The sequence below is a fragment of the Ascaphus truei genome, chromosome 17, assembly GCF_040206685.1.
Source record: "Ascaphus truei isolate aAscTru1 chromosome 17, aAscTru1.hap1, whole genome shotgun sequence".
In the NCBI taxonomy this organism is placed as follows: domain Eukaryota; kingdom Metazoa; phylum Chordata; class Amphibia; order Anura; family Ascaphidae; genus Ascaphus; species Ascaphus truei.
The window spans coordinates 26554966-26575861 of record NC_134499.1 but is presented as its reverse complement, the minus strand read 5'-3'; the positions used below and the strand labels follow the sequence as shown (position 1 = coordinate 26575861).

General features: G+C 42.5%; 1 protein-coding gene across 3 annotated transcripts in view; it reads right to left on the bottom strand.

The window, feature by feature from the left end:
* Window positions 1-14496: 14496 nt before the first annotated feature.
* The window catches only part of MTMR14 (myotubularin related protein 14), a 43762-nt gene continuing 37362 nt past the window's right edge, over window positions 14497-20896 (bottom strand). For all 3 annotated transcript variants that reach the window (XM_075574369.1, XM_075574371.1, XM_075574370.1), the window contains one exon: window positions 14497-19118. In XM_075574369.1, coding sequence (XP_075430484.1) covers window positions 18941-19118 — 178 coding nt within the window. In that variant the 3' untranslated portion in view covers window positions 14497-18940. The remainder of the gene's footprint in view (window positions 19119-20896) is intronic.

Sequence of the window (20896 nt, the reverse complement as noted above, 5' to 3'; positions counted from 1 at the left end):
ACTCCACCATTGTTACTTTATACTTTTACTGATTCCATATTAAAATGATAGTTATATGCAACAGTCCAATATTAAAATTGATCTATCAGTACTACACTACATCCAATATAAGTAGCTATAATGCTTATAGTTCTAAATTTCACTTTCTCATCCCAATTGTTTACCATATTTTTCCATGCATGAACTATTTATGTAAAGCAACGAGTACATGGTTAGTTCTACAGTATACGTACATGAAAATGTACAGCACCCAGCAGTGCTAATGGATCCAGAGATCTGGAATAGGGAAGCATGCTTTAAACTGGTTTCAGTCCTACCTATCAGGTAGATCCCAACATGTGTCCATCTCAGGCTCTAACTCGAACCCCCTGGATATCACTTGTGGTGTCCCGCAAGGCTCTGTTCTGGGGCCCCTACTCTTCTCAGTGTTCATTAATGATCTTCCCACAGCTTCTAAGGAAGCCTCAATACACATGTATGCAAACGACACAATCCTATATGCACACAGCCAAAGCCTCTCTGACCTTCAACACATACTTCAGTCTGACTTTTTGAGACTCGAAAACTGGATTTCCCAAAACAAACTGTTGTTAAACACTGACAAGACTGTAACAATGGTATTTGGGACCAAGACTAAATTTTTAAAGCTTCCAGCGACTGAGCTCCAGATTAGAACCAACACTAACACCACCCTAACTCCTGTTACTAGTTTTAAATACCTGGGCATGTGGTTGGACTCCCACTTAACATTCGGGATGCAGATTGATACCCTGACAACCAAGACCTATACCAAACTAGGGGTACTTTACAGGAACAAATCCTCCCTAAGTCTCCTGGTCAGAAAGCGTATCGCACAGCAGATGCTAATGCCAATTATTGACTATGGAGACATAGTATATGGCTCGGCACCTCAAACCCACCTTAGTAAACTTGACACCCTCTACAATTCAATTTGTCATTTTGTTCTCCAATGCAACTACAACACACATCACTGCGAAATGCTCAAAGAACTAGATTGGTCATCACTAGAGTCTAGGCGCAAAGTTCACCTTTCCTGTCTTGCCTTTAAATTCTTCATGGGCAAGCTACCCAGCTATCTGAACAAGCTCCTCACCCCTACCACTTGCAGCACTCACCACCTGAGATCAGACTCCAAAAGACTGTTCATGGTCCCAAGGCTCAACAAAGTGTCCGGCCATTCCTCCTTCTCCTACCGTGCACCCCAAAACTGGAACAACCTACCAGAGACTCTCACATCCACCACCAGTTTAAGTTCTTTCAAATCTAAGGCTGTCTCACATTTTAACCTGGTCTGTAACGGTTTCATACGCCCATCATATATATTTTCTTTAACTGTGCATGCAATGTCTTGTATATAATGTATACCCTGTTCTTTTATGTAACTGTATTTGTAACCATGTATTATTTGTCTTACTCTGTGCCCAGGACATACTTGAAAACGAGAGGTAACTCTCAATGTATTACTTCCTGGTAAAATATTTTATAAATAAATAAATAAATAATGCAAGAGCTATCCATGGTGCTGAAACCAGGGCCAATTTAAACCAAGCCTCTAGGTAAAAGAAGAGCAGTGTAGCCGTTTATAATGTGTATTGCACATGTTTTTGTGCTGTCTTTTATACAAAAAAAGAAGGCAGACTTGATTAACCCCATCAATGCTTATGGACCTGTAATGCATTGTACTAGGAAAGTGACTATTTGTCTACAGTAAAACAAGCCAGCAGTTATGGTCACAGTGTAGCTTGGCCATTGGGGACCTGTTGTGTTAAGCCTTTTCCAGCTGGTGATGGAGTATTGTGTTGATGTCCATATTTTAAATGTACATGTATGTTGCCCATAACTTATAAACTTTCACATTTTTTACACAGTCATAGTTGCAGCCAACAAGCCATTAGACTGAGCTGTTGTAAAATAGATGTTAAGCAACTCTCTCTTTTTGTTGCAGTTCACTGAACGTTGAGGTAGAAGAGATGAAACCAGTATGGGCAGAAATACGCATATTCTGTTGGTTGCTTTTAGATGCATTCTATTTTTCATGGTATTTTGCATTGTAAATCACATATTTGCTACCACTGCTTGTACAAAAGCAAAGTCATTCAGTACATATTCACATGCTAAGAAATGTGAAAGCATTGCAAATGAGAAATATTTCTGCATTAGTCAAGGTTGAGTGCACTGAAGTTTGGGATTCAAGAAATCATTTTTAGCACTTTTGTGCATCTTTAAAAACCTACTTAAACAAACATTATGATGTGTGCCCAAACATCTCTTGCAAATGCTGAGAACTTAGATCTGCCATGGGATTTCCAGGACAGACAAGCACTGTATACGCTCTGCAGAACTTCTACAAAAGCCATTTAAAGAGTCTTTAGAAAAAAAAATAACTCACTGATGTCATGTATTATACATTTAATACATGGACAAAAGAAAATGACAGTGTTCTTCAATTTCCTTCATTAAACGATAAGGCAGACACTTGGGGAATTTCATTTTTAACAGACTGATTACAAGTCAATCTGGGGCTGAATTAAAGACTTTCCTGTAATAAATGAGCTGTTCATGTTCCCTGGATGTGTCTTCGCAGAGCAGATAATATGGTCAGCAAATTATTTATGAATTTTAATGAGGACTTCTGTGATTTCCCCTCAGATCTCATCAAGGTGAAGGATTGCAAAGCTGGGGGAACAGCTTATTCTACCTGTTTATTTATCATGATCTTGTCATTTGCAAGATCTGAAACGTATTAACCCTTCCAACAGACTGCAGTGTTGCAGGTCCCCAAGAAGTATTTAGAGCAGAGGCAGCCAATCCAGTCCTCAAGACCTACCAATGGGTCAGGTGCTCAGGATATCCCTGCTTCCGCACAGATGGCTTAATCAGTGGTTATCAGGAGGGATATCCTGAAAACCTGACCTGTTGGTAGCTCTTAAGGACTGGAGTTGGCTACCCCTGATTTTAGAGTATGCTCACTCTTTTAAAGATGGCACTTTTAAATGCTTTTATTCTTATCTTCCGTAACTAAGAGAACGTAATTGATTTCCCTCAAGCATGACATACATTTCAGAAATGCAAATTCTGGCACACAATTCAATTCCTTTTGGTCTTGGCATGAAATCTCAAATCTTACAAGAATCACAGTTCGGTATTCATTTTAGGATGTGGAATCCATACATCTCTGATTATATGATGAAGGGAAAGGGAGAAATATTTTGCATCTGCCATATAAATAGTTTTAAATGAGAATACAATAGTTGCATTCATCTTTGCATAGGCCATCACACTCTCCATGGAATTCTAGAAGTCTTGTAAATCTTTTTCGACTTAGGGAAACGGACTAGAATAGAGATTAAAGCTCTGCCTTGGTCCTTCTGAGCCTTCAAGATCATACTGCATCCTAAATGTCATTGTGTAAGCCTTCTACAATTTGTTAGACTAAAGGGAGGCTCAGGAAGATCAGACTGGGCCATACATATGTCTCTCCCATGCATTCTAAAATCTATTCTGCGCAGAAGAGACAATGGACAATAAAATGTGGGTGTATTGTTGGACAAAAGGGGAAAAAAAGGTAGCACACTTATTTGTATTTATTTCTGTATGATGGAGCGGTTTTTGTCACTTGTTTTACACACCATAACTTTTTTAATATCTGGTTATAGCCAACTACCAGCTTCATGTTATATAATAATAATAATAATAATAATAATAGCATGTTCTTGTATAGTGCTGCTAGTTTTACGTAGCGCTTCACAGAGAAATTTTGCAGACACAGTCCCTACCCCGTGGAGCTTACAATCTTATGTTTTTGGTGCCTGAGGCACAGGGAGTTAAAGTGACTTGCCCATGGTCACAAGGAGCTGGCTCCCCTGCTTCAACCTCTCAGTGCCAGTCAGTGTCTTTACTCACTGAGCCACTCCCTCACCATATGTTGCATAGCCAGCATCCAATCTTGCACTGATGAGACCCCAAAAGTTGGAAACAGCTGTCTGTGAGTAGGTTTACTGGCTAGGCACTTCTTTAACCCAGGTTGTGCTGAACATCTGTGTAATATGGTAGACAAACTCAGTGTGCTCATTTGCATGTCATTAGTCAGAATCCCTGGCTGCAGTGGAAGCACTGTTTGCTAAGCGATAATGGGGAAAGACAGGGTTGCAGACCTGGGTGAGACATGCAAATACACAACAAGTGGTCATTCCTATTTACTTCTGAAAATCCATGGCAGAATCCAAGCTTAAAGGTTTTCTTTCAAAATTAATCTCACCATTTATTGGAGGTTCACAGGGGAGAAAAGGTTTGGGCCAGACAGGGCCCTTTGTTCACTAAGTGAATATAACAGCATCGGTCAGGATTCATCAAGCCACGATGCTGTGTTTCACACCCTGATCTGACGTTAACAGCCATTGGTCTCATGAATCCCAGCCATAGAGTCAGTCATCTTAAATGCAGGTTCCCAAAAAATGCCCATTATGAGGTCCAACTCCATTTCTTGTCGAAAGAAAGGTGATTTTATCTGAAACTTTATGTGACTCCCTGTGACATTGGGGTAGAAGCCTGCGTGCCCCCCTGCTTTGGAAAAAGACATTGGGCCAAGTAAATGCCATAACTTTTTGTATATTTTTGTACTCTTTTTAAAAAAAATGTTTTGAGAGTCTACAGTTGTCTCTAAATAAATGAATATTCTTTTGCTGTTAGAGTGTTGCCTGGTACAATTTTCTTTTCACTGTCAGCTCTCAATATGAAGACTATTACCTTCAAATTAGGCACTTTATCTGGTATACATGCCCGAACCCAATCTTTCCCACTCGGATGACATTTGAAAATATATACAGAAATAGGAGATATCAAAAAGGGCTTATAAGTATGTATATCTTTATTTATATAGAGCCATTCATGTGCACAGCGCCTCACAGCAGTTATACATGTGATAATCATATAAATAACAACTAATACAAATAACACATAAGAAGCGCTTCAGACATAAAAGTAACATTAGGAAGAGTAGTCCCTGCCCCAAAGAGTTTATAATCTCCACTATATACCAGGAGTGGGACCAGTGGAGGGGAAATGTCAGAAATGATGACTACAGGATTAAATGGGAACAAGCACACACAACCCCTGTAAACTCAGAACCCAACTGTAAGATCAGAACCCAAACCCACCACACATATATATATATATATATATATGTGTGTGTGTGTGTGTGTGTGTGTGTGTGTCAAAAAAGGAGTGCTACTGAGATTGTCACCGCATGTAATATAGCATGGCCAAAGAATTTGAAAAATCCCAATAGCACTAATTTTTGACAGATATATATGATGTGTTGGGTTTGGGTTTTGAGCTGGCAGGGTCTGTGTGTGTTTGTAAATTTCTATTGGTAAACAATTTGGAGGTTTGTGACCCCTCCTCACTGGTTTTAAGCTCACTCATCCCACCATTTAAATGGCAGTTCTAGCTGAGCGCCTGGGAATGAGTCGTCTATTAAGAGTTCTTCCTCCATGAGAGAGGTAGGAGAGAGGTAGGAGAGCTTTTTGCAGGTGCGGTAGTGTTAAGACTTGCAGAAGAGGGAATACCTTGGCGTGGTTTGAAAGCTTAACATACTTTGGCCAAAGAATTTAACTAAATTACCATCACTTATGAAAAGAAAAACAGATAAGTATTTAACTCTATAATTTGCCATATTGGATGTAGCACTGCGGCTTTTTGTCTTTTGTCATATTAAATGGGAACAAGACCTAAATATGGAGATCACCAGGAAGGATTGCGAGGACATATGGGAGGATGCTCCAAAAGCATCCATTTGCATGACAACCAAAGGAAAAATATATAAGATAATGTTTCAATGGTATTTAATGCCAAAAAGGTTTTAAGTGTAATGTTCCCAGGTATGTCACACCAATGTTGAAAGAAGTGTGGGCAGGTGGGTGATCATGCACACATGTGATGGTTCTGCCCTAAGATACAATGGTTTTGGAAATGATTCAGTGATGGAGAGAGGAAACCGGGAAAATGATGATTCCCTGGGAGCCATTAGTTATTATCCTAGCCAAAACCTGTGGCAAATGTAGGTCACCATAGCAGGAAATTGATATGTCGCATCTTAACAGCAGCAAAATGCTCGATGGTGACTGCATGGAAAAGCCACATAGCTCCATCAAAGAATATGGTAGAGAGGAGAATAGACTATGCAGAGAGGGTGGAAACTTAGACACAGAGCTAAAACCTTTCCTAAAGTCTGGGACCCTTGGATAAATAGTTAAAAGCTGGAGATGCAAGTCAACCAACACCTTTTAAGAAATAGGATTAAAAATAAGATAACGAGGATGATAGGAGGGAAAAAAGACCCTACGACTTTCCCTCTGTATAAATATGTAATGATAACATGTGACTATGTTACGTTAGAAATGTTTGTATATATGATGGCACACCCCCTTACTCCATCGGGTAAATTAGCCCCACCCCCTTTCCCCACGCGGCTCATTCTAAACAATGGCTGCTTCCTCCCTCTGAGCGTGGTGTACTGTATGTCCCGCAGCAAGGCGCCAGTGACGAGTGCAATAACATCGGCTACATCTGTATATCTCAAATGCTCTATTTGGCATCATGGTTAAAGGGCACTTACAGAATATCCCGTGCTCACATTATTAACAATAATCCATTCTTCAGAAAAAGAATGGAATACCCTTGAAATGTACTGATCACTTGACAATGACTATATGTTTGTGAGCTATTCTGGTGTCTGATTCTGGGATCTTGTCATAGCATGTGGCATTGACATTCAGCATTAACTCTAATACAGAGATTAAAATGACAATCTCTGACAGATCAGCACAAGCTGTGTATTTCTGTGCAGTGACAGATGCTGTGCACTGGAGTTCACTGGAGCAATGGGGATTTCAGATACAGCTAAATGTATATGGGGGGGGGGGGGGGGTGGAAGAGACAACTTTATTTCAGTATCAAATCTATACTGTAATATAGTTGCTACAAATAAGACTATTAGGTCTATATATAAACATAGAGAAAATAGTATTTAGTTGCTTTGCTCCGTTTTTTTAGCAGAGTTAGCCATATGTAATAACAGTTTCTTCCACCTGGGGGGGAGGGTGAGGGGGGGGGGAGAGAGGGGAAGGAGGGGTGGAGGGGAGGAAGAGGGGAAGGAGGGAATGGGCAGTGTCTATGTCTATTTTTGTGCCTTCTACTGTTTCACCAAGGTACTCCTGTCTTAAAGCTGCAGACCAAGCAATATTCTACATATTTTTATAGTTTTTCATATTTTTTCTTAATAAATCAGTTCTGTACCATGAGAAAATACGTGTAGCATTGTTTTTTTTAAAAATAACTCTGAATGGCATTTTTAATGTATTATAATGTAACAAGCATTTTTTGTTTCTATAGCAACCATTTACAAAGTCGCATCCCCTTCCTCTTCTGAAACAGGCTCTGGCACACCCCTTTTTGAGCCATACCCGCTCTCTAGCAGTGCATCAATTGTATCTAGTGACTGTCTGGTCACATGATCTTTTCCACAGACTTTTGTATCTTTGGTCCTCTTCTGCTGCACAGAAAGCCATTTAGTGAAATCCCGAGCCGAATCTTCGCTGATCGATCACAGGAGAATGGATTGATCAGCAACTTAGCTAATTACTTATCATTGTGTGGATCGTATTGATGCACTTATTAAAGGGGGGGGGGGATATATTAAAAAAACGGCAGCTTGGACTGCTGCTTTAAATCTGACACATATCAGTGGACACCATGACATGGCAGAGGGGAGAAAATCTACATCAAACAGATATTGGAACTGCTCTAACCAGAATATCTTCACCTATCGCAGGGATGGCCAACTCGAGTCCTCAAGGGTCACCCAACAAGTCAGGTTTTAAGGATCTCCCCATCATTGACTGAGCAACTTCTGCTGTATCAGGGACATCCTTACAACCTGACCTGTCGGTGGCCCTTGAGGACTGGAGTTGGCCGCCCCAGTTCTATCTTCTCCATATGACACAGCCGGGATTTCTCACTGTTACAAGCAGCAGGTCAGTTTTTGAGCCCCAGCCTCATGGAGTCACTTGAGGTTAGATATTGTATGGGCAAAATTGTAGTTGTAGTTTGGTGAACAAGGTAAAATGTCCCCTTTTTCGCAAATAATTCTGCACAAAATGGCTCAATTTTTGCCAAACCTTAAGTCAATTTGCCGGTCACATGACCCTAAATTCAGGTCACAGACATAACTGTTCTGCCACTTTTGCAAAATGTTGGCAAAAAATTTCAACATTTTTGACTGTGGTCACCTTCTCAAAAAATGGTGAAAAAGACATTTGTAAAGTAATTTACTGTGCAGTAAATAAAAAATACCACTTGTGGTGCATTTGCGTGTCTCAGACAGGTCTGCAGCCCTGTCCTACCCCATTACCGCTTAGCAAACAGTGTTTCCACTCCGGCCAGGGATTCTGGGTAATGACATGCAAATGAGTACAGTGTGTCACTCAAATCATTTGTTAAAACTATTTTCTCATCTCTACTTGAGGGCGTGTGATTCTCTGCAGATTTTGGCTACTTCATTCATTCTAAGTGTTAAGATGCTGTGAGCGGCTTTACCCCGTGTCAATATATGAAGCAGCGCATTTATTTTTTTGGGGATGTTCCTTTGAAACACGGTGCGGGTTAATCTCTCCGGCTGTAATGTAATAATCAAAAATATTATGGAAATTACGTTGAAATGATCAGCCTTTGGGCTTTGGCAGCTAATCAAATACATATGTCATTTTCATATTATTTCATTCATTCCGTTCCATTTTTCCTCCTCGTTACGAAATGATTAGGAAATTCTTTGCTTTTCTATTTTAATATTAATGAAGAATAATGTTGTGGGGTTTTAAAAATGGCCACTGAAGGGAAATACTTACGAAGTGCTTTATAAACCTGCCGTGATCACCATAACTTGAGACTGTCTGCAGCAATAGTTGCTGAACAAACCTCTTTAGACAGCAGTATGCAGAAAGACCCCTGTTCATTACCAGACCTCCAAATTCCATGTCCGTGTCAGGGAATAAACAACTACAATCTATATTTCATCATTTCTTTTTAATCACAATTGGGCTTTTGGACCTAACATTTGAAATGACCTAAATCAGCGGTGCGCAAACTGGGGGGGGGGGCGGGAGAATTTGTAGGGGGCGTGGGTGGTTACAGAGGCCCCGCGCTCTTCCCTCGGCATTTAAATTAAATGCTGGGTGAGGCGTGAGGCCTCTGTATCTCACTTACCTGCTCACTGCGTGTCTTCGGCGACACGTCGCCATGGCAACGCAGCGTCAAATGACACAACAGGGTCACATGACGTGACGTCACGTCACATGAACCGCAACGTCATTTGATGCAAAGTCATTGGGAGAGAGGGGGGGGGGGCGCAAACACTGCGGCTCCCAGGCAGGGGGGGGGGGGGGCAGCTCAAGAAGTTTGCGCACCCTTGACCTAAATAACGCAGATTGCATTGGCTTTATAGCAGCTCCGTTATATTTTGTAAGGTGGGTGCATGGTTTAAACCCCCAGATTTAACAAGCACCGGTATGGGTTAGCACAGGGCTGCGCAAACTTCTTAAGCTGCGCCCCCCTGCCCGGGAGCCGCAGTGTTTACGCCCCACCTCTCCCAATGACCCCGCCACGTCATTTGACGCACGTTACCATGGCGACACGTCGCCGAAGACCTGCAGAGAGCAAGTGAGTTACAGAGGCCGCACGCCTCCCCCGGCATTTAATTTAAATGCCATGGGGAAGAGCGCGGGGCCTCTGTAACCGCTCGCGCCCCCCCCCTACAAATTCTCCCGCCCCCCAGTTTACGCACCGCTGGGTTAGCAGACCTGATCCGGCGTTTACTTCCATTGACTTGAACCGAGTTGACACCGGCTCGGATGCGCTAACCCGTAACAGAGCTGGAAAAATCTGCCCCAACGTGTAAACCAGGACATCACACAATGGAAAAAAGATTATATATATATATATATATATATATATATATATATATATATATATTTTATTTCTTTTAAATAACAAATATACCCATCCTTGATTTGTACAGCGAGTCCCTTTTTGTGAAACCCTCAGGCATACTGCAGATTATATATATATAGAAAGAACACAGCAAAAAACTAATGAGGTATCAAAAATAGTCAGAGAAATTAATGACGTTTTAACCTACAGGCCAACATCAGCAAAATGCAATTAGAGTTCTATCCACATAGAGAATAGGACTCCTTGAATGTTTTGCTATTCATTTGCTAATTTACAGTGTGGATACTGTTCAAGGTATTTGACTAAGATTTTAACTGGGGTAGTTAACCCCTTAGCAATCAGTCAGTCATATTTGGCGCATAAGGATCTGGTCTGCCAGGCTTTGCTTTGCAATGTGTGGCTGGCCTCTGTGGCAGCGACAGGGTTAATGGCAAAGCATCCACTTTCACAGCTGGATGAACACGTGCAATGTTCTCTGATCCCATCCTTACATTGTACCCGCGTACTTACCGTTCCTACATTGTACCGTCTTACTTATCGTCCTTAAATTGTACCTGCTTACTTGTCGTTCTTATATTTGTGATTCCACCGTCACATTGTGGGTTTTTTTTGTCCCAGATTAAGGCAGGAAACCTTGGGGTTTGTTGAACAGAGATTTTATTATTCCACAATAATAACTAAATAATATGCACACCGTCCCTTTAAGGCAAAACAAATCATAAAATAAACATCTATTCCTATTTAGGAGTCTGACTAAACAACTCCAGCCCTTTCTAACTGGGTGGCTAGCTAAGCAGGTTACCACCCCAAAACATGTACTGCAAATACAAAAGTCCAATAAGAAAATAAAACAGTCCTTATCTGTTTTGGTGCTGTAAGGGAATCCATTTCACGAGTCCAGGAAATCCCTTTGGATCCAATGTGCTGGACACGACAGCCTGCTTCCATAGCAGACTCATGTCCTTCTCTTCTTCCTGGGTATGCAATCCAGGCAGTCCCATCAGGCTCTGCAACCACTGTCCAGCAAGCTTAGGGGACTGTGCCAGCCAGCTTCCTCCTGGCTGGGGAGAACTCTCTCTCTCTCTCCCCCCTTTCTGGGGAAAGTAGGTCTCTCTCTGTGTACAGGCCACTTCCTGTCTTTTACACCCCCTGTTCAATAAGGAGTGCTGCCTGTTCAATAAGTTGCAGCTGCTGCTAGCTACTCCAGGGGAGGTTAACTCCCTGTTGGCTGGAAAGCACAGTAGTTGCATCATATTCCAGCAGATATAGACAGTAACTATCACACATTGTACCCGCTCATTTACCATTCTAAAATTGTACCCGCGTACTTGCCGTTCTCACATTGTACCCGCTCACTTACCGTTCTTACATTGTACCTGCGTACTTACCATTCTTACATTGTAACCGGTCACTTACCGTTCTTACATTGTACCTGCGTACTTACCATTCTTACATTGTAACCGGTCACTTGCCGTTCTTACATTGTACCCGCATACTTACTGTTCTCACATTGTACCCGCATACTTACCGTTCTTACATTGTAACCGCTCACATACAATTCCTACATTGTACCCATGTACTTACCATTCTTACATTGTATCCGCGTAGTTATCGTTCCTACATTGTACCTGGATACTTACACTTAAGTATTGGTTTAGTGAACGGGCACTGCATTGGTGAATGAGCATTGTGTTAGTGAACAAGCTTAAAATGTATTATTTGCCTCCTAAATATCTTTTATCGCTTTATTCCCAAAACAATCTTACTGAACAAATGAGAAGTTATAGTGTCTGCTCAATTACCGTCACATTTGTGCAGCTGAGCGACAGAAAGAACAACTTTGTTTAGTAAGCTGTGTGAGCAAACGGAAACAGGACAGGGAAACTAAACTCCTCTTAACCGTTCCTAATGGGAAGCTGCCGGCGCATTGCTTAGTAAGGCTGCGTCCATGGTGAGTGATGCCGGGCGGAGGCGTGCTGAGGCTGAGGGAAAGCGGGGGCCTGTGACGTCACTCACCACTCACGTGACTGGCCATGCGCTCCCATGAGCGCGAAAATCTAAACATTTTCTAAGACTTACGCTTCCGCACGCTTGCGCGAGCCCCTGCTAAAGCCGCTCTCATTGCAGCTGCAGGGGCTCACTGCCGAGCAGCAGTGCGCCTCAGCACGGGTCAGCGGAGGCCTTATGCACGCTGGGTGCTCTTAATGACTGGGAGGGAGCACATTATATTGGTCTACAAAATGAAGCAAGTGAACTGGCCCAGAAGTGGTTACATTTAGTCTGAAATCCTCCCCCCCTCCCTTACAGATGCCAATCCCAATTCTATGCATCCAATATCCCCCAACTCCAGTGCTAGATTACAGCTGGAGGAATGGGTCGTGCTATTGACTGTTCCATGTTACTTACTTATAGGGAGAATGCAGAACTTACCAGTCTTGTGTACATGATGGTTTCCCACAGGTAAATGCTGGGTGCATAACGGAGCAGGGACTCCTCTTTCGAAATGTTACTTTTATGGCTAAAGCACTTATTCCCATGACCTGTTGATTCTATTATTTGTTATTTATATGATTGTCACGTGTATTACTGCTGTGAAGCGCTATGTACATTAATGGCGCTATGTAAATAAAGACATACATACATACGAGGCATAGTGGAACGGCTTTATATGTCGATTCCAGATCCATCGAGAACTGCGGCACATCCATCTTTACAAAAGAAAACTCTTCTATAATAACAATAGCTCCCTCCGTCCCGATGGCCGTGCGATGACACTCGAACGCTGATATATTAAATAACAAAAGGGTAGTATTTTAGTACCGGTCTGTCGGAGCTTTCGTTGGATCTGTTCTGCGTTCCTGCAGAGCCGTGGGATGTAACCCCTGCCAGAAAGGATAGCCATGTGTCGCTTCCCAAATGCTGCAGGATCCGGGGGCAAAGCGGATACATGGGGAGCTTTAAAAAAAAAAAAAAAGGGTGAGAAAATGTATAGGGATTCCATGTCTTACCGCAGGAGCGGCCAACTCCAGTCATCAAGGGCCACCAGCAGGTCATGTTTTAAGGATATCCCTGCTTCAGCGCAGATGGCGCCATCAAAAACGGAATCACTGGTTGAGCCATCTGTGGAGGACTGAAATTGGCCGCCCGTCGTAGAGGATTTTATAGGACAACTCTGTAGGGCGACAAGTTCCACACGAGAGCAGCTTCTCTATCCATCTTTAACTAGCCCAATTAGTGGAGTTGGCATTTTTTTTGTCTGTTTAAAGCCACGTTTTCCTGTCGGTGTAGCTCAGCAATGTGTACAGTCCCAGATTCCCACTGCTGACCCTAACAGGAACCATATTTATGTGGTCAGAGAAAGGTTCCATGTGTCATTCATCTGCATGGGTTGTACTGGCCTCTTACTCTGGCATTGACTGTATTCTTGCATCGTGCCGCTAGAATACACGGCACATTACTGTTACAGAATATGAAATACATGCACACCGAATCAATACCTTTACCAGCAGTGTTTTAAAGCTTTAAGAGGAAAGGTGTTAGAGCACAAATAGCCAACTTCAGTCCTCAAGGGCCACCAAAAGGTCAGGATTTACAGCCATCACTGCTTCAGCACAGGTGGCTCAATCAGTGGCTCATGCATTGACAGCCACCTGTGCTGATGCAGGGATCATCAGTAAAACCTGACCTGTTGGTGGTCCTTGAGAACTGGAGTTGGCCACTCATGTGTTAGAAGTGAATCATTTGCACCATGTTGCAGGTTATGACGATGCAGCTCCATGTTAGAAGCAGCAGTCCTCCGCTAGAAGCCTACACCTAGAACAGGCCTGCACAACTCCAGTCCTCGAGGGCCGCAAACAGGCCAGGTTTTCAGGATATCCCTACTTCAGCACAGCTGGCTCATACTGAGCCACTAGTTAATTGAGCCAGCTGTGCTGAAGTAGGGATATCCTGAAAACCTGGCCTGTTTGCGGCCCTCGAGGACTGGAATTGTGCAGGCCTGGCCTAGAATGTTAGTATCATGGTATCTTCAGACTGCACTGGGCTCCGGGTCGAGCTCCATTTTGACCTCCCGGACACTTAACATGTCAAAACGCTTCCAGCTCCTGAATGAGGCATCAGATTAAAAAAATTTTTTTTTTTAAAAACAGCGTTGAAAAGGGCAAGAGGAGATCTCTTGCATTTATTAAATAATCGTTATTAAAAAAAATTAATGCATCCCCCCCCCCCCATACAAAATCTACCGAAGGTACTTTGCGTTATGCTGTTACTCATCACAGCTGTGGTCAACAATTCCCTTTCCGCCCACCATACAAAATTGCATAAATTTTATGGTTCATGTATGCTTGACCTGAGGAAGAGAGAGAACTCTCGGAAGCTTGTCTTATAATATCAATTGTAAGTCCCAATAAAATAAGGTATCACCCAATACATGGTTTATGTAGGAAGGGAAAAAAATAAACGGTCACAGTATAAAATAATAAAAAAATGATTTAATAAAATTCATAAAATGCTCAACGCTGAAAACAATGCAGCAAGGAAAATAATTGAGCTAATTTCACAATGATTTGTACAGGTGGTGTGTGCAGGGCCTTCCAAACGAACAGGAAAATGCATGGTTAAAAACAAAACAAAAAATACATTCTACCCACGGTTTAACAAACACAGAGGTTTCAGGAGCTGATGAAAAGCAAAGTGGAACGGCTCAGCTTCAAACAAGTTAAGCTTCACAAGTCTGTCGATGCTGGTATTTTATATCTGGTCAGCTGTATTGAGTGGAGACACTTAAAAGCAACTTGGTTTAAATGGCTGACAAACCTCGGCCAATAGGAAGCAGCAAAATCCTCAGTTGTTGCTTCCTATTGGATGGCCATTTAAATTCCCTTTAAAACCAGGAAGTAATACAGGTAACTTCACCAGTAGGTATCTTGGGAACTAGGGAGTCCCCAGAGCTGAATATGTTGCAGTTTAATTGGCAGATGCGCCCCCCCCCCCCTAGTTTCCATCATGTAAAAACAATAACAAAGAGGGCTTAATTAGGGGGGGTTTGCTGCTGTAGGACAGTGTTTCACGCTCATGGCAAACGCTTCATAAACCCTAACTGAGAAAGGATATCCTGCAGTGTAGTCATACAGAATACCACTATATACTTTAACTCCCACATCCAAATACATGCCAGACTAGACATCTTTTTCAAACAACTTTTTCTTTTAATTATCCTGCCTGGAATCCTGCATTAATACCAAGCATGGGAACTACCATTGTAGTAGAGGTAACCCTACAGGCATAGAGAGGACGTTGGAGACCATTACTGATGGGAAGATGTTGACACAAAAGAAGCGAAAGGCACAGAGTATAAAGCTCCCAAAATGAACACTGTGCCAGAGGTCTTCTGTTGTTCGCGTGTCCTTGGCATGATTGCTTACATTTGATGCTACTTCATGTCAGTCAGACATGTTATCAGATTACAGCGGGAGGATTGGATCTCAATACAATGATCAAGTAGAAAGCTTCCGGCCACAGATGTATTTAGGAGCCAAGGTGAACATACAGTAGATCTGGAGTGGCCAACTCCAGTCTTCAAGAGCCACCAACAGCGCAGGTTTTAATGATATCCCTGCTTCAGCACAGGTGGCTCAATTGAAGACTGAGCCACCTGTGCTGAAGCAGGGATATCCCCCAATACCTGACCTGTTGGTGGCCCTTGAGTACTGGTAATTGGTTACCCCTGCAATAGATCATTATTGTTACAAAGTGCAGCTTCAGTCAGGTACCCTTATAAACTACAGCTTGCAAGTAAAAGTGTTTTTTTTTTTAAATGTAGGCCATGTTTAAAAATATACATGCCCGATATAGGAGCTATCGAAATTATAATTACAATCTTGACTTCCCTTTGACATGTGATTTGCAGCAGCACAAGGCTGATGTGCTATTCATAACTAAACCCTCTGCCGTTTGCCTTCCCTGGAACACCACCACAGTGGTCTTTGATGCTATAACCCCCGGTGGCCCGACTTCAGTAATCAAGGGCCACCAACAGGGCAGGTTTTAATGATCTCGGCTTCAGCAACGGAGATTTACTCAAAATGACAGCCACCTGTGCTGAAGCAGGGGTATCCTTAAAAGTGGTCTAGTTGGCGACCCTTGAAGACTTGGAGTGGAGCACCCTTGCTCTGGCCAATAATAATCAGGTAACGTAGAAGTGGCACAAAATAAGAAAATAACAGCCGTGCGCTATTCTATCAGCCTTCTGGCGTCAAATACCATTATATATCAGATGGTCATCCAAGGGGGGTGGGGAGGGGGGAAGGTGACACGCTCAGCATTTCTTTGCACATTTTCATGTTGCATAGCTTCAGGGATGTAGAAAATAATCTTGTAATATTACTACCCTTTAAGCCAGCCCAATAAAAACAGCAACACCCGCGTTGTCTTGATTGTGCATAATGTGCGACGTCTCCGCATGGGGACATGGAGAGGTGGTGGTATTCTACATTTCCCCCTCCTGACCTTTAAAACAGGTCTGCTAGCAAAAGTCTCACGGCTTCCAGGAGCCCTTTTAATGAGGCCCACGGTGCAGGCTTATTACGCTAAAAGAATATATATAAAAAAAAAAAGGTCGCTACTTTCCCTACGATCATCCATGAATTGCAAACTAAAGGCGTTAAAGCCGAGCCTTGTTAACCCCTTCCTGTGAGCAGAACCTCTGCGACATTGGATGGAAAATGCAATTTAAAATAAATTGTTTTTCCACCATAATATGTTTCTCAACAGTATGGAGAGAGATGGGAAAAAAAATAAAATAAAATGAACTCCCTTTTATCAGCAAAAAGCTTAAAAAATTCCCAATACTAGTTTTAAAAAAAATGTATTCTTTCAGCAATTTTTGTTTCCATTTCTGATACGAGGCTGTGGCTTAAACACTAGGACGTTTGGGCAAAATATAATATGGATCCGTATCCGATGAGGCCGTTATGATGAGCCAGATTCCCCTCGGTCTGCTCTATAGGACACGTTTTTCTCTTCGACAAATGATTTGAAGATTTCCAAAAAAAGGTGCGTGTATGATGGCTTCCAGCTACAGATACTGGTCTTCGGTTTTCGTATCGCTGCAGCGTCAAAGCTCGATGGATCGAGGAGAACCTCTTGCAATCCTGGGGCTGCAAACTGCACTAGATTTCGCAAAGACTCAAAAGAAACCTTCTCCCATTTACGATTCTTTTTCTTTGGTACGGGTTGTGCAGTTTCCTTGACCCAGAAATGCAGCAGTTGTGCCTTAATAAATAGATCTCTTTGTACGCTACCAAGATGCCCATTTTATTTATTTTTTAAACGTTATTTTGTAACGGCATCCTCTTGTGAAAGGAGGTTTGCGCTTATTGGACTACAAAAAAAAAAAAAGAGGTCCAATAAGCAGCATGGAAAAGGAACAAGAATAAAAGAAAATCAATGCTCATGTGCAGGTTCCATGATTGCACCAGTGTCATTAAACACATGTAGTGCCGCTCAGAGAGATACGATGACCAATATAAGCCTACATCTGTTATTGTGAAGATGTGCTGTAACCCTATAATCTTCTTTATAGACAAATGCATGTTCCATTGCAATTTGCAAGAACGTTCTATACAAGAGGAGACCGACTGATTGCTTTGCAGACTTCTCTAGTACTGAAGCAGTCAAGCTGTGTTGTGCGGCTGGAAACGTAAGTGGACGTACAAGAGGCAAGTAAGAACAAACACACAGAATGCAATGATATCAGAAATTGGATCACTGCACAATTCCCTATGTCTCTGGCCATCTCTCTGTAAAAACAGGTCATCTTTGGCATTAATACGCGGGTGATACCAAACGATTAACCAGCCGCAAATTCAAGTCTTTCCCAGCATTAACGTACACTCGCCATTCAGTGGACATGCCCTTGCTGATGCTTACAAAGTTCCTACACTAAAATAATCCCATGATTCAGACCATTTCCTCTGTCCAGACCAAGTGGGAGAAAGGAAAGAACCTTCAATAAAGCTGCATTCCAACTCACATTAAAAATGACAAAGCTGCATTGTATAATAATACTGAGTATCTCCATTTATTTCCATTCCCCAAAATCTAAATCTTCTTAGGCCCCCTATTGAGTATGCTGTGAAGAGGCTTTCCCCGTGCCGGAGAAGAGATCAGCCCCATTGAAATTATTTGGACTAAATCTTCTCCGGCTACAGGGTTGAAGTCTTCATCGGGTATTAAAAGGAATTATAACTGGAAGCAGCATCAACCCGCAGGACATCCAGATCCGTCATATTCATTTTGAGTGTTGTCCATCCCATCTCTGATCATGAACAGCCCTCCACTGCTAATTAAATGGTAAGTAGCATGCAATAAGGAAAGGCAGAGGGGAGTAATTATTGGAGGGGTAAAGCAAAGGATTCCCCCCCCCCCTTTCCACTGTCTAAATTATAGAAGCTATTGTATGTGTAGTCATACTCAGTATTGCTTTACATTGCAGAAGGTGGAGGACTCTTAGGATAAAATGCTGCTTGAATCCTTACAATCACAGCCCTATATATTATATAATTCATCTACTTCAGTCTCATTCAACCTTTGCAGCCTGATGTGGACTGGTTTGTGTGTGTTGTGTGACCTTATATGCCCATTGATATCTCATTTCCAACTCTGGCACCCCATAGAACAGCCCGTGTAAGCTCAGGCACGTACAGGATAACATAGCACGGCCTATAAGATGTCAAAGGGAAAAAAAATTAAAAAAATCAAATGGAGACTGCAAATTGTCTTCGCTGCACGGCTGCTGAAAGGCAACTTCGGCCAAGATGGCATGAAGTTTAGCATGGCTTCTAGATTCCTGCATCTTTTCTTCATAGCTCCAGGAGGAAAAAAAAAAAAAAAAGCCCTGCTTCCCATAGCTTTGTCACACTATTGTACTGGGTCCTCTGAGTCCCACACCTCGTGCAAACTGCTCCAAAAGGCCACCGATTGCACCAGAGGGGCTTGGCGATACAGACTTCAGGCCGATGGTGGTGTTGTAGGCAGCTAGGAAGGTCGAGCGGACGGCCTCTAACCGGAACTCCCGCTCCGTCTGGGCTGGCCTGTGGGACAGAAAGCAAGTAAGTAAATCGGACCTCGTAGACACGACGTTTATAGAAATCATAGAGACGTGGGAGACGGCATCGCAATCAGTTTCCTGTGACGTACTTACAATGGCTGCGCTCTCATTTAGAAGGAATGCACACTAACAATTATTGAAGTTCAGACCAGAGTTACAAGTCCTTTAATGCTGTTGCAGCAGAGTTAAAGCACTCAGCAATGTAACACCTACACTAACATTTTCAAAGGGAGGTTTTATATCTTTAGGTGTAAAGCAGCATGCCAACCAAATTTTATTTTAAAAATAGGTATGAAGCAGGGAGTCTCCAGAGCTGAACCTCGTTGATTTCCGCTCTGGGACTTCCCGAGATACTGGTCTCCGTAGGTTCTGCTGGTGCTCGATGCTTCTTAAATCTCCTGTGGCATGTGGGCCAACAGGGAACTGTGATGGATCCTACTGGCTCCTGTGCCGCGGGAGATTTAAACCTCCTTATTGTTTACCCAGCTTGGGTTCCTACCGGGATCACTTTCCCACCGGCTCTTGGGAAGCAGGGGGTCACCAGAGCTGGAACAAAATGGGGTTCAGCTCCGGAGACCTCCCCGTTTAAAAGGCATCCCAACCTGTAACGAATCTACAACTAACCTGAAGAGACCAAATGTAAACATTCTCAAAACAAGTATCGTAAAATATACCCTACCTCAAGGGTGTTCAACTCCACTCCTCAAGGGCCCCACAACAGGACATGTTTTAAAGCTATCCCAGCTTCAGCACATGTTGGGGGGGGGGGGGGGAGAAGAATCTTAAGGACTGTCGTTGAGCACCCCTGCCCTACGAACTAATTTTATCATCATTGTATTAGGGGACGAGGAACAGAAACAGTCACTTACATTTAAACAATGTGAAGTTACGGATGAGGTAGCGGGAAAACGAATGTTTTAACATAATGCTTAAGAAAAAAAACAAAACAACAACAAAAACCGCTGTACAAAAGAATCTCCCCTTGGCGTTTAAAGACCGGAGCACTGATTTAAAATATCTATATCAAAAATCTGACAATGAAAGCAGTGCAATATCTGAAGTAACTGAAAAAGGAGTGAGCAATCGTGATCCACTAGTGACATACTTCAAAAATGTGAAAAGGGGACGGGGGTGCGAGCTGGAATCTAAATCTTAAACAGAATACGGGGTGAAGAAATCAGGAAGCTCCTTAATTCTGCACGCTCTGAAGACCCCAAATGTGACAGAGAAATGTATTAGAAGTACGATTACTTTAATTCAAAATATTTTAAACTAAGCAACATGATAAACATTGTCACAACTAAATAAAACCACTGAAGTGTGTGGAGGGGGAGAGATATAAACTCTTTCTGTAGCTAAGACCTCATAATTATTCAGAGTGTGATCATTTCTTCTGCTGGGACCCAAGACTTGATTAGATTGTCAACTAGAAACAGTATGCGATCCAAGTTGTATTGGCAACCAGCCCTTTGGTTTAAACTCAGAAATTCATTGGCCACCTCCGAATAAAGACTAGTGGCGAAATGCGCATTGGGTGTGCGTGACAGAGCGTGTGACAGAGCGTGTAACGCCAACATGGAGGGTGGAAGAAAATGGGGTGGGGGGGGGGGGGAGGGGGAAGAGATTATCCTCAGGATACTATGGCAGCAATAGGCGGTTCGGCGGGTCACCATTCTAGTGATGGTGGGCAACCTACAGCTACAAAATGAATCATTGAATCCTTCGTTAAAGGAATTGAGAATAAAACAATTGACCAAGGTC